This window comes from Vespula vulgaris, chromosome 5 (genome assembly GCF_905475345.1).
Source record: "Vespula vulgaris chromosome 5, iyVesVulg1.1, whole genome shotgun sequence".
NCBI lineage: Eukaryota > Metazoa > Arthropoda > Insecta > Hymenoptera > Vespidae > Vespula > Vespula vulgaris.
In genome coordinates this window covers 3585882-3602635 of record NC_066590.1, presented here as the reverse complement: position 1 = coordinate 3602635, position 16754 = coordinate 3585882, and the positions used below count along the sequence as shown (strand labels likewise).

Below are 16754 nucleotides of genomic sequence, written 5' to 3'. Positions count from 1 at the left end.
TATATATATATATATATATATTATATGTATATATAATTAGATCAAATATCGAACGAAACGATTTTATAATATATAGCGTATATATATTCCACCAATATACGTATGAATAAAATAATTTATTAAATATTGATTTTAGCAAATATTAAAAAACGTTCTTTGTGCAAATATTTTTATATAAATAATATTTTTGCGTTACCTTGTGAAATATTAGTTGGTTTAGCTAAAAGAGATCGGTTGGAACTAATTTGAACTTGAAAAAAAGAACTAAAGGATATTAGCGACATCTACAGACAATAGGAACTTATTTGAAATTATTTTGCTAGTAAAGTTTTGGCCAACCTGCTTCACTTGATCGAACGAGGATGAATTAATAACCTAAACTTTAGGTTTGATTGGCTTTTAGAAAAGTTTTACATCTTTAATTTGATATATCATATGTATATCGTTGACAAAACTATATCATAATACGACGTAACAATATAATCAAAAAAAAAGATGAAACAAATTTTATGTGGTAGATTAGGGTAAGTTTTTTCTTATCATTTTTTAATAAATATCTAAACTATGTACAATACATAAGATTGATTAGATTTTAAACTTGTACTTAATATATATTGATAATTATTGAATGAATCGCGTTTTACTTGTACCTGAAATATCTCATTTAATAGATTAAATTACAAATGATTATAATACTTCAAAATTGTAATCAAATCCTCGCATTGTGATATATCATTTTTGTTTGTTTGATTTATGATAAAATAATAGATACAACATATTCTTCTAGGCACAGTGTCTTACTTGTATCAAAATCCTCTAAATATCCAATATCCAAAATCACTACAAGATGTTTAATGTCCGGAAAGATAAGCAGAGTGTGCAGGCCGTTATTGGCATCTCCACATTTACGTTACTTCGCAAATCCTAATCGTGGTTATGCCATGGTAATTGCTAGAATATTAAGGGGAGCATTAAAAATACGTTATATACTATTAGGTGGTGCCTTGGGTGGTGGAGTTACGTTACAAAAAGTAACTATAATAATTTATAAAGAGTTATAGTTTACTTGAGCAATTTTTATATGTTTACATTTATGTTCATAGAAATATGAACAATGGAAAGAAGCTTTGCCGGATATGACTTGGATAGATACTTTAATTCCTACCGAACAGCAATGGCAAAAGTTCCGTGGTTCATTGTTGGATGTAAAAACTAAATTAGCTAATAAGATCGAAATAGGTAAGTATAAAGGATAAATATTAATATTTATGGAAACGTGAGGCAAAACGTTTGGAATTGTGTATAGTAAAAAAAATGAGAAAATACAAACAGATCCACGTATAAAGGAATTGGGGGAGGCAAAATATCATGAGTACAGGAGATGGTTTGAACAAAGATTGGAGAATGCTGTTAAAGCAGCAGAAGAGAGAGCATTGCGAGATAACGACCAAGAATCACCTACACGTGAGTGGGAAGGACGTTTAGAGAATGCTATCGTTTTTTACCCATCCAATTATAACATGACACCTAATATGTGTTTTTACCACTCCTTAACTTGCCTGACGTTTTCTCATGTATGTGTAATGTACTAATATTTATGCTAGCAACTCATTTTTGCTTTAAACCACCTGACATTGCACTTTGCTATAATTTTTAAAACTTTTTACACACAAAAAAAATTTAGTCAAATCAATATTTCATAAAAGAATATTATCCAATGAAATGCATCGTATTCCTATGAATGATTCCTGCGTTGGCTTAGTAACCTAGTCTTCCTTAATTAATCTATGAAATAGTATATATGATTATTTGATTTTAAAATCATAATTAAATGGTATTATACAAAAGTAAACAATTTTTTCAAAGAGATATATATTCTGATATAAATAATACGTGAAACTTTTTTTATCTATATAATTACTTATCAAATTTTATCAATTTAATCATATTAATTTCAATTTTGTATGAAACCATATATTATTTTATTATATTTTCATTTTCATTTTGCACCTAAGTAAATGATTATGGTCTGTTCTGTTCAGGTGTAATTGACGCAATCACATCGATAGCAAACCAAGTTTATTCAGGTGTGTAGAAAGTGCTAACTTATTGGTAATTTGCAGTCTGTCCATTCAGCATTTCAAGCAAATGTAGTCAAAAATTTTTTTTTTAACAAAGCACTGTTTATAAAATATTAGATAATAATTAGGTCTAAATACTGAATGGGGCAGACCTTTCATTCCACAGTTATATATAAAATTATAAAATTATATTATATATATATATATATATATATATATATATATATATATAATTTTTATCACACTATATATTTATGTAACCATATCAGCTTCTCACATTCTGCTAGTTTTCATAAAATATCTTTAAAAAATACAACACTTCTGATATCCTATTATTAAATTTTTTTTCAGAAGCAAAAGATGAATTATCAAAAAGTGCAGTTGCTTTTGCCCGTCCATTATCTAATGAGAATATGGAAGAAGAACGCAAGAAAGCTCGTACGTAAATTATATCTATATTGCATTATTTTATAATAATAATATTTTCATAATCAAATCTAACATTATTATATTTTAAAGAATCGTCGCAACAGAGACTGGATGCTATGCAAGATGAATTAATGCAAATGCAATTAAAATATCAACGCGAACTTGAAAGATTAGAAAGAGAGAATAAAGAATTACGTAAACAAATGTTATTGAGAGGAAATCAGAAAGTAAATAATAGAAAAATAAAGGTGAGAGAAAGATAGAAACTTTTTTTGTATTAAATTATAAATAAAACTATAATGATATTTTCAGAAATCCCTGATAGACATGTACAGTGATGTTTTGGATGAATTAAGCGAATATGATAGTGCTTATTCGACTGCTGATCATCTACCTAGAGTAGTAGTTGTAGGTGATCAAAGTTCAGGTAAAACATCGGTACTGGAAATGATCGCTCAAGCAAGAATATTTCCAAGGTATTGTTCAAAAGTATATCGAATGTAAAAATGCTACTGAATACAATCTATGTAGTTCTATTATTTTAGGGGTGGTGGTGAAATGATGACGCGTGCACCAGTCAAAGTTACCTTAAGCGAAGGGCCGTATCACATCGCACAGTTTAAAGATAGTTCTAGAGAATTTGATTTAACTAAGGAATCAGAGTTAGCTGATCTTAGACGAGAAGTTGAAGTACGTATGAAGAATAGCGTAAAAAATGGGAAAACAGTTAGTCAAGATGTTATTTCTATGACGGTAAAAGGACCTGGTCTTCAGCGCATGGTATTAGTTGACCTTCCTGGTATTATTAGTGTAAGTAAAATATTTGATTACATTATTCTCATGTAGTAATATGTATATATATGTATACGTAATTATAATATATTAAACTGAAATATATACTTTGCAACAGACAGTTACTGTTGATATGGCAGAAGATACTAAAGATGCTATTCGACAAATGACTCAGCAATACATGAGTAATCCCAATGCTATAATCCTATGTATTCAAGATGGTTCGGTTGACGCAGAAAGAAGCAATGTAACGGACCTTGTTGCTCAAATGGATCCTAGTGGAAAAAGAACTATCTTTGTTTTAACCAAAGTAGGTGGAGATAAAAGCTTTAAAATATGAACTGTTTATTATAAATGTTGAGACTTAATTTTTTATTAACTATCATGGTTAGGTAGATATGGCAGAAGAAAATTTAACTAATCCAGAAAGACTAAAGAAAATATTGCAAGGAAAATTATTCCCAATGAAAGCTTTAGGATATTTTGCTGTTGTAACTGGTCGCGGTAGACAAGACGATAGTATACAAACAATTAAAGATTATGAAGAAAAATTCTTTAGAAATTCCAAACTTTTTAAGTGAGTATGAAATATATATATATATATTAAAAAAAAAGCGAGATAATAAATTATCAAAGAATATGAAGACAACGAATCATATTCATATCATTTATTCATTTATTTATTTATTATTATATCATTTATTTAGAGATGGCTTGGCAATGTCAGGTCAAGTAACTACCAGAAATTTGAGTTTGGCAGTAGCTGAATGTTTTTGGAAAATGGTAAGGGAAACGGTAGAGCAACAAGCTGACGCTTTCAAAGCTACTAGATTTAATTTAGAAACCGAATGGAAAAATAATTTCCCAAGGTAAATGATTTTAATAGTAAATGCAATCTCGACATATATCCCCATTGGAATAATAAAATATTAATTATACCAAGATTACGCGAGTTGGATAGAGACGAACTATTCGAAAAGGCCCGCGGTGAAATTTTGGATGAAATTGTGAATTTATCTCAAGTCTCGCCTAGACATTGGGAAGAAGTTCTGATGGTACGAATTTGGGAAAAAGTTAGTATGCACGTATTTGAAAATATCTACTTACCTGCGGCACAAAGTGGTGGTCCAGGTGCGACAATTTTCTTAATTAATATAATTATAAAGTATATAAAATTCCAAATTCTTAACATACAAACTTTGAATTTAATTCTTATCGATAATAACGTAATATACATACGTTCTAGGTACATTTAATACAACCGTCGACATTAAATTGAAGCAATGGGCGGATCAACAACTTCCAGCACGTAGCGTTGAAAGCGGTTGGGAATGTTTAGAACAAGAATTTCAACATTTCATGGCACAAGCTCGATTGAATCCTGATCACGATAATATATTTGATAATTTAAAGAATGCGGTGGTGAGCGAGGCGATGAGAAGACATTCGTGGGAAGAAAAAGTATGTCTTGTAACAACGAGAAAGTTAAAGAAGAAAAACGAAAGAAAGAAAAGAAAAAACATTTTTGTTTTAATAATTTACAGGCATCTGAAATGTTACGAGTTATTCAACTGAACACTTTGGAAGACAGAAGTATAAACGACAAACGAGACTGGGATCAAGCTGTACGATTTTTAGAAACATCTGTTAAAGAAAAATTACAAAGTACCGAACAAATTTTACGAGATATGTTAGGCCCTAATCGTAAGGAACGTTGGTTTTATTGGCAAAGTCAAACTGAGGAACAACAAAAACGGACTGCAGTGAAAAATGAATTAGATAAGATACTTTACACCGACAAAGTAAGATATATTATTCGCTATAAGATATAATATTAATATAAAGATATAATATTAATATATATATATATGTTGTTTTTGTATTAGAAACATCCACCTACACTCAGTCAGGATGAGCTTACAACCGTTAGAAAAAATTTGCAACGCAATTCCTTGGAAGTAGATAATGAATTTATACGTGAAACTTGGCATCCGGTTTACAGAAGATTTTTCTTACATCAGAGCTTAACCAGAGCTTATGATTGTAGAAAGGGTTATTATCTTTATCACACTGGTCATGAAACTGAAGTTAGTAAGATTAAATTATACGAACGAATCGCATTAGATCAATAGTCCTTATGATTATTGAATTAAATCAAAAAATATATGTCTTCTTTTTCGTATAGATGGAATGTAACGACGTGGTACTATTCTGGAGAATTCAGCAAGTATTAAAAGTAACTTCGAACGCGCTCAGACAGCAGATAATAAATCGCGAGGCTCGTAGGTTAGACAAGGAAATCAAAGAGGTTTTAGAAGATTATAGTCAAGATAACGAAATGAAGATCAAATTGCTCACAGGTAGACGTGTCACGTTAGCTGAAGAATTGAGTAAGTTATTATAAATCATGTTTCTATGATCGATGATCGTAAATAATAATAGCAATTATAACGAAATATTTTCTTTTTTCTTTCTTTTTTCTTTTATTTTTCAGAACGCGTTAGACAAATTCAAGAAAAATTAGAAGAATTTATCCAAGCGTTGAATAAAGAAAAATGAAGCGAACAATGATGGAAAAGAAAGATTATTAAACTATCAAATGCTGCGCTATCTGTGAGAAGATATTATTCGACGTCTATTCTCTATTATATGATTTAATTTATTTGTAGTACTAATAAGAAGACGTGAAAAGGGCATGCACGCTAGGGGAATACAAAAAGAATGTACTTCGTGCGAAGAAATCAGAACGAAGAACTTCATCGATCGTCGCATATTCATTCTTGCGCAGTTCTTATCATCGATAAGATTCACGAATTCAATTCAACTACGCAATATATGTATAATATATATGTGCGAGATATATTCGATATAAGGAAAAAAGAAAAAAAAAAAAAATAATAACTACGTGAAAGCGAACGTCAATAGAGCTTTTGTACATTGTTGTTAAAAGGAGAGAAGCGTGAAATCCAATCGAACGATAATCTGCTTAAACAAATATTTTTATTTCAAACCATTCATCACATGATATCCGTCATTATACATCGTAGATATATAAGAAACAAAATTGTCCCGTTATAAATGGAAACATACCAAGGCAAAAATAAATTACTAAAATACTACGTGATAGTAAGATATTCTCAATATATATAAATAAACGAATCAATTATTCATTTTTTTTTTTATAAATTATTTCGACCATCCAGTCATCATGTATACTCTGTAAGGTGAGAGGAAAAAAAAGGGATTTGTTTTCGAATCGTCGCACCCTTTTCACCAACAGCAGCACCCCTTGCAAATCTCTACCTATCAAACAACCAACCAACCAACCAACCAACCAACCAACCCTTATCGCACGCGAGTCAAAGGACTCGTTCGTGCGGTCATTTTTCGTTGGCTACCCTTTTGTAAATCGTTGCCCCGTGATCACTATACTGAGTGTGTTCATCGCACGAATTAAAAGGGCATAAATAATCGATTATTTTCACCGATGTAGCACGAATCGGCTCGACTTATTGTCTTTGCTTAGTTTTGTATGTCGTGTGTTATATCGGAAAGACTTTAAATTATTGTTTAGGCATATTTTGTAACTACTTTTTTATATTGTCGATTGCATAGACACGAGGTAAAAACGTTTATTTGTAAAAAAAAAAAAATAATTCTCAAAGTTCGATAGAAGACATATAAAGAGTAACTCTATATGATATGTAACTTAAGAGAAAAATTCTTGTTATCAAAATATTCCGACTCGCATTGTACACAGAAATATAAAAATATAAATGTTACAATTACGAAAAGAATAAACTCAATATTAATTCAATCTTTTACTAAGTATTTTCACAATTAGATATTAATTATTTATGCGATATTATTAAAAAAAATAATGAATAATAAATAACAATTAGAGTTCTAAAATAAGACCGAATAGGATCAAATAGGATCTATTATTTTCACTATTGTCCTGTTTTATCTTGCTTGATAATAGTAGATTCCTGTTTATTTACCGAGTTTTAGTAGCGATCTGTTTTACCGATTGGTTATAGCGTATTCATTTTTTTCGATGGAGAAGTCGGTAATAGTAGATCACTGTTTTTCAAGCGAAGAGTCTGTGATGATAAATTGCTGTCTTATCGACATATATTTTAAAGTTTTGTTTTATCCACCGAAATAGCCGGCGATAATAGAGCCCTATTTTTTCGATCGAGCATTTGATAGTAATAAAACACTTAATTTATCTTTCTAAGAATGCTATATTTCTACATCTGTTGTGCATCGTTGCTTAAAAAATGTCATTATTATCATTCTTATGTTTTTGTGTCACAGATTGTTTGAACACCAGGAAAGATTAATCGTCGCTTGTTATTTTCTTGTACAAAAATTTTTTTACAATACTTTTTCGGACATAATTATAGATGAAATTAATGTAAAACATGTAAATTTAATTTATAAAACTAATCTACATTTATCTTTTTTTGTTTTCCTACAATATCATCGAATAATAACGCATTAATTGAATAGGACAATTTCATTAATAATGAAATTTAAAAGTTCATTAACGATTTAAAAGTTCATTTTTAATAAATGGTGTGTTTAAATGCCAATCATCAATTATGGAACTGTATGAACATTGATTAAAATAACGAAAACCTACATAAGATCATTGATAAGTACAATTTATTCTTTACAATAATTCAAGTTCATACATTAATGTTAAATAGATTTTTCTTATAACATTTGAAATATTATTCTAATCACACCTTATTTAGTACACAGTTCGTTAGTCAGTGAATTGAATGATGACGATGATGACGATGAGTTCTGATCAGTTTCCACTTTTTTATAAATAAACGTTCCAAATGCATCGGTTTCCATAGGCACAACAAACACAGATAATAAATTTTTTTCTAAAAGAAAGAAGATAAAGAAAAAAAAAAGAATAGAAAAAAGATCAAAGAAAAGAGACAAATAACAAGTCGGAATATGGAACGAATTATAATTTTTTTAAGTAACGATTATTACAAGTAACGATAAAAAAAAAGGATAACGAGAAAAACGAATAGAATCGATCAATGATAAATCATAGACCAATTATATAAACACTAAATTATTTCTAATGCTTATCTAATTTCTTTCTAATTATTAGATCAATAGGAAATAATCTATTTTGAATACTCATTATCATCTTATCTCGAGAAATCTATCGTAAAAGCTTTCTCGTAAAGGAAACTCTTTCTTTTTTTTTTCCTTTTTTCTCTTTTTTTTTCGCCGATCGAGAAATAAAAGTATGTTGTATATGTAGGTTGGTTTTCGTTCGATCGACGATTCGTCACGGTTCTCGTAAATACGTTGGAGTAACGCGAGCTCAACGTCGTCGATACTACACGTTGAACGATACGAACCAGATTCGATTCCACGATAGGAGAGGTAAAACGACGAAGCTCTCGATATCCTTCCTCTACTTCGTCGTCATCGTCGTCGTCGTTGTCGTCGTCGTCGTCGTCGTCGTCGTCGTCGTTGTCGTCGTCGTCGTCGTCGTCGTCCTCTCGACGAAAGGGCGTGCCTCGTAAAATCGTTATCGAGAGCGCGCATCGTTGAGCTCGAAAACGAATCCCGAAGGGATGGAAGAACGACGAGAAAGAGGGAGAGAGAAAGAGAGAGAAAGAAAAAGAGAGAGAGAGAGAGAGAGAGAGAGAGAGAGAGAGAGAGAGAGAGAAAACCCCTCGTCTCGTCTCGCTGGAAGTCGCGTGTGAAAGAATCGACCTGCTTAAATCGAGGAATTTTTTCTTTCTCCGTGTCGTGTCTTCGAAAAAAGAAAAGGAGAGAGAAAGAGGAAGAAGAAAAAAAGAAATAAATAGAAATATGTATCTATAAGTTTGACGAACGTTATGGAATTATGTAATCTCTTTACGTCATACATCGCGATATTACAATTAACCGTTCGATTAAATCCCAGATTAATGTTTAAATCTTTCGTAAGTTCTTAACGTTATATTATATAATGTTTCCTTTTTCCACTCGACAAAAAAATTAATCAAATAATAATGAAGTATAAGCGACGAGATTAAAAAGTAAAAATATTAAGAAATATTTTACAAATCTTCCTCGTATTACTTCGTTGACTTTGTAATACGTTTTGTGATAATGATTGAAGTCATTAATATTTTTTTCTTTTATCCTCCTTCTCTTTCTCTTTCGTTCACGAAACGAACGATGGTTTATATTAAACGATGGGATTTAAAGCGTTATCATCGAGTCCCTCCGACTTCTTCTCATTGTTTAAAAATATTTTCAAAAGTATCGTGACGTAGTCAGTCTCGCCAAAAATGAATGAAAGGATATACACGATCTACCTGAAAACGTGTACTCTCATTCATTCTTTCTTTTTTTTCTTTCCTTCCTTCCATCTTTTTCCCCCCTTCTCTTTCACAAGGATCACCGTGATAAGCGTTTTCTTTTTTCTCTCTTTCTCTCTTTCTTTTCTCTTTCCTTTCTTTTTTTTTTCCTTTTAAAGGATATCTACTCGCGAAAACTCGACTTTAACGAATACGAGGTCTGTAATTATTCGATGTTCCTTCTTCGTCCTTAATAAAAATAATTCAAAAAAAAAAGAAAAAATGAAAGAGAAAAAAAAAGAAAAAAAAAAAAGGGCGCGTGCGCGAGACCGTGAACTTACGATTTCCATCGTATCTCAGTTTTCTTTTTCTTTCTCTTTCTCTCTCTTTCTGAACGAAGATACAATTAGGGAATGAGACAGTGAGAAAAAGACAGATAGATAGATAGATAGAGAAAGAGAGAGAGAGAGAGAGAGAGAGAGAGAGAGAGAGAGGGAGAGAGATAGAAAGAGAAAGAGAGAAAGGTAGAGAGTGAGAAAGAGCATGAGGGATAAGAGGGATGAGTAAGAGGGGTTGTGTATGGCTCGTACGAACGAACGTACGGACCAACCATGGCGCTGTCATTAAACCGCAAGCAGAATTTCCAACTGCCCGACTCGACACGCGCCCCAAACCCTCCCAAGCGGATCCCCCATTCATCATAAATGCAATCAGATCGTATTACGCGCCATTACCATACGCTACTCCTCTCTCTTCCTCTCTCTTTCTCTGTCTTTCTTTCTCTCTTTCTCTCTCTCTCTTTCTCTCTCTCTTTCTCTCTCTCTCTCTCTGTCTCTTTCTCTTTCCCCTCTCTTTCCATCTCTATCACTTTTTCTCTCTTTTATTTTACCTGTTCGTTCGTTGCTCCTTTAAAACGAGCGCTGAAATTTCAATTTTTTGTTCCCACTCTTTTTCTTTTCTTTTTCTTTCTTTTCTTTTTTTTTCTCTTCAGCATTCCCTTAAAATACGGATAGATCCGTGATAAAAATTCGATGGAACAAATAAGACTATTTTTTTCTTTTCTTTTTGTTTGATAGCGAGGATAGGGGTTAATCGGAAACGTATGTTTTACTTGTGCATGCGAACGTGTTTTCTTTTTTTTTTATATAATAATAATAATAATAATAATAATAATAATAATAATGAATAACATAGATAATATTAAAAGAATACATATAATAAGATGAAATAAAGAGAATAATAGTATCCCGTGATTCTCCGTTTGCAATGATTATCGCAAATCGTATATAATGCATTGTATTAAGCGTTAATTATTTTACCGTGTCGATTAATCATTCCAAACGAATTCCCGTGTGACGTATATACGCACGTGGGTTATCGATAAATTTGTAATAATAAATTGGCCACAACATAAAGCCAATGTCCATCGAAATTCATTTCTACTGGTGTCTGTGTGTCTCTCTATCCTCTTAAAAAAAAAAAAAAAAAAAAAAAAAAAGAAAACAAGCGTATCCCATGTAATAGGTTTACGATGTAAGAATCCAAATAAATTTATTTATAATTTTATTAAAACAAACCTACGAAGATACGTTATTATATCAGGTCGTTTTTATTGTGCACAACGATTTAAAGAAGTATCTTTCGTCGATCGTACCGATTATTAATTCGAAATTTTCAAAAATTGTCGTCTTTCGTGAGAATTTTCTATCGTGAAAATTTATACACGTACATACATATATGTCCATATACATATACATACATATATATATATACATATACATATACACACACATATATATACACACACATATATATACGTACGAAGGTTCGAATTAGAACGAGGGTGCAAGCAGGAGGCATCGACGCCAAGGGATTGAATGGCGCGTGACGCCTGCCGGTAGTTCTGATCGCTTCGACCCCACCTACCCTTTCTCTCTCTCTCTCTCTCCCCCTCTCTCTCTATCTCTCACTCACTCACTCCTTCTCTACTCGCCCCGATTCACGTTTCCCATCCTCTTCACTCTTCCATCCGTATTCTCCAACACACTGCCCTTCTCGACATGCCGTGCACACTGCACGAGATAGACTACAGCATAGAAATATCGATATGATCTCTTCGAAAGAGGAAGAGATAGAAAGAGAGAAAGAGAGAGAGAGAGAGAGAGAGAGAGAGGTAGATAGTAAACAAGAATGACGTTCGAATCACTAACAAGCTTCGAAGACTCTACCATCGTGAGAGAAATTTTTGTCTTCTTTCGATCATTCATTTGTAAATATACTCGTACATATCTTTGTTCTTCACGGATTTGTTTTTATCGTTTCAAAGAAAATATTCGACTTCTTTTTTCGTTTCGAGTAAAAATCTTCGTATCTGTCGAGAAAATGATTATTAATATTTATCAGATATATATAAATGAGAGAGTGTAAAAAATCGGTTATCTCAATGAATCGAAAAGAAGAAAAAGGAAAAAAGAAAAAATAGAAATAGAAAAAGATTTAAAGAAAAAAAACTAGAAGACAAAAAAGAAAAGTTAAAAAATAAGAAGGAGAAGAATGTTATCATATTTTTTATAAAGGAATGATGAATGTGACATCTTTAGGTCAGTTAACGCGCTTAAATCACGATTTAAAAAGCGTCATATTTCACTATGAAACGATGGCAACGTGGGGAGGGGGGTTTGGTATCGTGGAGGTGACGCGTACGTCCATTCGACATAGAAAGAAAGAGAAAGAGAAAGAAAGAGAGAGAGAGAGAGAGAGAGAGAGAGAGAGAGAGAGAGAGAGAGAAGGAGTTAGTGTAGAGAATGAAGGTAGGGAAGTCGAGCGATGACTTTCGGCGGGAAATTTCGAACAGTTCGATACGTGATAACAGGGGTAACGAAGGGCAAAATTGTAAGGTAAAAAATTATACGGTTGGAATAATTATAACAAAGGTAAAATTAAAAGCAAAAGTAAACTAAAGAAATAAAAGAAGAAATATAAAGAGAAGTAGAGAAAAAAAAAAGAGAAAGAAAGAGTGACAGAAGGCGAGATAGATAAGAGAGAGAGAGAGAGAGAGAGAGAGTCGAGTTGCGGAGGGGTAGATAGAAGAGTGGCACGCATCGCGTTGAAAAGGGTTAATTAGGAGGGTGCGCACGTCGACGTGCCACGCTATACGGCAGAGGCGTACTGCCACACGGCATATCGATCACCCCAACCCACTGAGGCTCCTGGTGGATAGGACCTGGCCAGAACTACCCCAGTCCATCCCACTAGTTTTCTCTCTCTCTCTCTCTCTTTCTAGTGGAGACTGGCGAGAGAGCGAGCGAGACAGAGAGCGAGCGAGAGAGAGAGAGAGAGAGAGAGAGAGAGCGAGAGAGAGGACAAGTAGAGCCACGAGCCTGCCCGACCCTGATAACTCACAACTCGCCCATCCATCCACTCCCGTGGAACCCAACCCATGGCTCTGTCCGCTTCCGACCACCTTCCCGGTCTCACCCCATCCAAGCTCTCCCTCATCTTGATTCAACGGGGCAACTACCACCCTGCCGTTTCTACCCTCCTTCTATCTCTCTCTCTCTCTTTCTCACTTTCTCTCTCTTCTTCTTTCTTTTTCTCTCTTTATCTATCTATCTATCTATCTCTATCTTGCTATCGGAACGTCCGATTCCTCGTTGCTCTCGGTGGCACGCGCATCTCCATCGACGGACGAACTTTTATAATTGTGTCGTCGAAACTCTCTCTCTCTCTTTCTCTCTCTCTCTCTCTCTCTTTGTCTGGTTCTTTCTGTTTTCCCTGGAGTAAATCCAAATCCGTACGTATATTCCTTAACCTTTTCTCATGCCACGAGAATTATTCCACGATCATGATTTTATTGATTTAACGAAAAAGCATATATATATAAATATATATTTAAATCTTACTCTTTCGTACAATCCAATTAATTAATCCGATTTATCCTATCTTCATTCACTCCTCGTGAAATTCGATCGATTGTGTTCGTTCGTTCGTTCGTTCGTTCGTTTGTCCGTTCGTTCGTCCGTCCGTCCATTCGTTCGTTCATTCGTTCGTGAAATCGATTCATTCCAGTTTCTTATCTGTTTATCCACTAAGATAAGAGAAGAGTAGCGTGAGACAGAATTTCCTCGATTCAAGCTGGCCACCACTTCCTAGGGATTCGTATGGCATATCGTATTGCTGTCGAGTTTCCAGGGGTTAGCCACTAAGAAAGGATAAACGATAGACCGGCATGCTAACGACCACGCTTTGCCCTGATTCGTTGTGTATCAAGGGTTCCAAACTGTAAGCTCCGAAGGGTGGGTGCCAACTGGTCCAGACCCACGGTATCCCTTTTATCTCATCGCGATGCGAGCAATTATTTCTGAATGGAATGAATTAATGGCCGTGTATGTGCATCGTTATAAGCCTCTTTTACACGATACCGGATCGTATGCCATTCTTGGATTTTATAGGTGCGTAATCACTTGAGAATTTCATAATCCATTATCGCGAAAAATGATTGTTTGATCTTGTTAAATTGATTGAATAATACGTACAAAGTATATGACAGACGATATATATGTATATATGTGTGCGTGTGTGTATATGTATATTCAGTTCATTTACAAATAACAAATACGTTTCATCGATTTGTTCTTTATCGTATTAATCATTCAAAAGTATGAAAACAATTTTTTCACGGTGATTGCAATTCGCAAAATATTTGTAATAAGAACTTTTTTACGAACTTGAGAGTATAGATCAAATATCTTGATTTATTGCAAATAATCCATGTTATACATGTTATACATACGTATATATAACATTACATAATATCGTCGAGATATTAAAAATAAACTTTCCTTCGTATTACAAGTATAAGCGATTGGAAAAATATTATCCATTGATTGAGATTAAAAAAAAAAAAAAAAAAAAAACTAAACAACAATAATAACAACAGCGACAACAACAACGAAAGAATTTTACAATCGATTTTTTCTCTCCTTCCGTTTTTTTTTTTTTTTCGATGAATGCAAAACGACGATTCGACTTTAGATTTCGTCGATGTTACCGATGATGATTCGGTAATAAACCGTGGCTCGTTTGATCAAGGAGAGAACTACTCGAGGAGCCCTTAAGCATCGAGTCCTTCCAAGCGAAGTACCGCTTAACCAGTTCCCTCGAGCGTTTTCCTGGATGAGAAGGAAAGGGATGATTCGAGGTCGTCGACGTGGATTTTCAAACCCTTCGAACATCTCCCTTTGTTGGGCCCACAGATTCGGGCGATTTATTGCTCGTGGCCTCGGATTCAGCAGGCCGCAAATAATGGATCGCAACGGAATTCAATAAACACCCCTTGCTGAATCGGACTTTTGCCACCCTTCTCATGTCTTTCCTAGGCGATCGTACGAAAGAGTAAATAAACTTTCGAGGGAGGGAGAGAGAGAGAGAGAGAGAGAGAGAGAGAGAGAGAGAGAAGGTGAATCTTGCCGATGGAGAAACAAATTGCTTGTACGCGATCCTTAACGACAAGAAGATAGAAAAAGAGAGACAAAGAAGAGAGAAAGGGGGAGAGAGAGAGAGAGAGATGATAAAATGATAAAAAATGTCGTTTGACCGTGGTGAAAACACGTGAAAAGAGGGATGAGTAGAAAGAGATGGAGATGGTTCAACTTGGTTCGTAGAATACGAAGAGGTAGACATCACGAGTAGACATCGCAAAAGTATTCGAGGATTCGTTACATTCGATCTATCCTTGGCAATGGGATACGACAAACGAGGGTTGTATCGAGGGATCAAAATCGTATAGATAAAAACGGGCTGGCAATTTTTTTCTTTTTCTTTTTCTTTTCCTTCCTCTTAGATATACGATTTTGAAACTCGTCGAACGCGAGATCGGCTCGATTCGACGAGAAATTTTGAAATCGATTTGCGATGGAAATGAAGAGAGAAAGAAAAGAAAAGTAAAGAGAAAAAGAAGAGGGAAAAGTAAAAGAAAAAGAGGAAGAACAAAAAATGGTCGCGTTGGTTAATCGCAAAGTTTATTCTTCGAAGTATAAAATTCTCGTGCAAGCTGACGCGTTCGCTCGATAATCGGGAAGGACTAGAGGTGAGAAAACAGGAACTGGTCGTTCATGGTAGTAGTGGTATCGCGAAGGCGAATGAAGTTTTATCGTGAGCCATAGAAGATTGAAGAAAGAAATAGATAGAGCTAGAGATCGAGAGAGAGAGAGAGAGAGAGAGAGAGAGAGGGAAAGAGAAGAGTAGTCGAAAGGAAAAATATTCGGTCGTTACATTGCGCTCGCGCAATCGCTTACACGGCTGCACACACACACACACACACAGAGATCATCAAGCTTGCTCTCTCGCTCGTTATCACACGGCATCCGAGAGACACGTGACCGTCGAGACACCGGGTATAAAGCTGCTTTTTACGTTCTCAATGCTTTACGAGCACTCGTCGTTGCTCCGATGACGACGTCGATGGCGAACTAAGGATCCACATCGTTTCTCCTGTTATTCGTCGTAGGAGAAGGAAAATGGTGATATACGCGTTTAAAATAAAATTTCTTTTCGAATTTGAAAAATCATCGACGACGATTTCATTTTTTCGCCTTTCTTTCCTCTTTCGTCGCGTTTAAATTGATGAAGTTGGAATATATAAAGAAAATGGTGGATGTAATATGAAAAAAAAGAAAAAGAATGTATTAATATATATTTTATAATATATGTGTGCGTGTGTGTGTGTGTGTATAAGTAGATGAGACTTTGAATATTGAGAGAATTAGTTCGACACCAGGTATATCGAGCACGTATACATCCATTATATATAGCATGGAAAGCAAGCCACCGAGATAGCGTCAAGTGCCGAGAGTGTGACATCGCCGTAGCTTCCCTCTTTCCATTTTTCTACCGTTCTTCTTCCCTTTCTCTCTTACCTCTTGTCTCGGTCCTTGTCACGCCAAGAGTAGATAGACGCGCACCCGTGCGAGAAGAAGGGTCTCAAGTGCGAGGAGACCGAAAGAAGCGAAGTCTCTGCTGGTAGAGGAAAGGACAATGAAAATGAAAGACGAAGAGAGAGGAAGAAAGAGAGAAAAAAGAGAGAGAGAGAGAGAGAGAGAGAGAGAGAGAGAAAGACAGACAG

The 16754-nt window shown here is 34.2% G+C and overlaps 1 protein-coding gene and 1 long non-coding RNA gene across 3 annotated transcripts in view; one reads left to right on the top strand and one right to left on the bottom strand.

Annotated features, from left to right (window-relative positions):
• The first annotated feature begins 77 nt into the window (after window positions 1-77).
• On the top strand, window positions 78-6472 carry LOC127063904 (dynamin-like 120 kDa protein, mitochondrial). 2 transcript variants are annotated; one of them, XM_050994206.1, is made up of 18 exons: window positions 78-524; window positions 788-1031; window positions 1104-1239; window positions 1333-1464; window positions 2043-2087; window positions 2433-2519; window positions 2601-2758; window positions 2823-2986; window positions 3056-3320; window positions 3421-3616; window positions 3699-3879; window positions 4010-4171; window positions 4246-4433; window positions 4549-4763; window positions 4847-5104; window positions 5189-5389; window positions 5488-5692; window positions 5797-6472. In XM_050994206.1, the coding sequence occupies exons 1-18, from the start codon at window positions 496-498 to the stop codon at window positions 5859-5861; spliced, it is 2931 nt and encodes a 976-aa protein (XP_050850163.1). In that variant the 5' UTR covers window positions 78-495; the 3' UTR covers window positions 5862-6472. The 2 variants fall into 2 exon arrangements, with proteins under 2 accessions (XP_050850163.1, XP_050850164.1); XM_050994207.1 differs by lacking the exon at window positions 2043-2087.
• Window positions 6473-7953: 1481 nt separating this feature from the next.
• Window positions 7954-16754, bottom strand: part of LOC127063907 (uncharacterized) — a 131356-nt gene continuing 122555 nt past the window's right edge. Inside the window, exon 11 of the long non-coding RNA XR_007781512.1 lies at window positions 7954-15005. This is a non-coding gene — a long non-coding RNA (uncharacterized LOC127063907). The remainder of the gene's footprint in view (window positions 15006-16754) is intronic.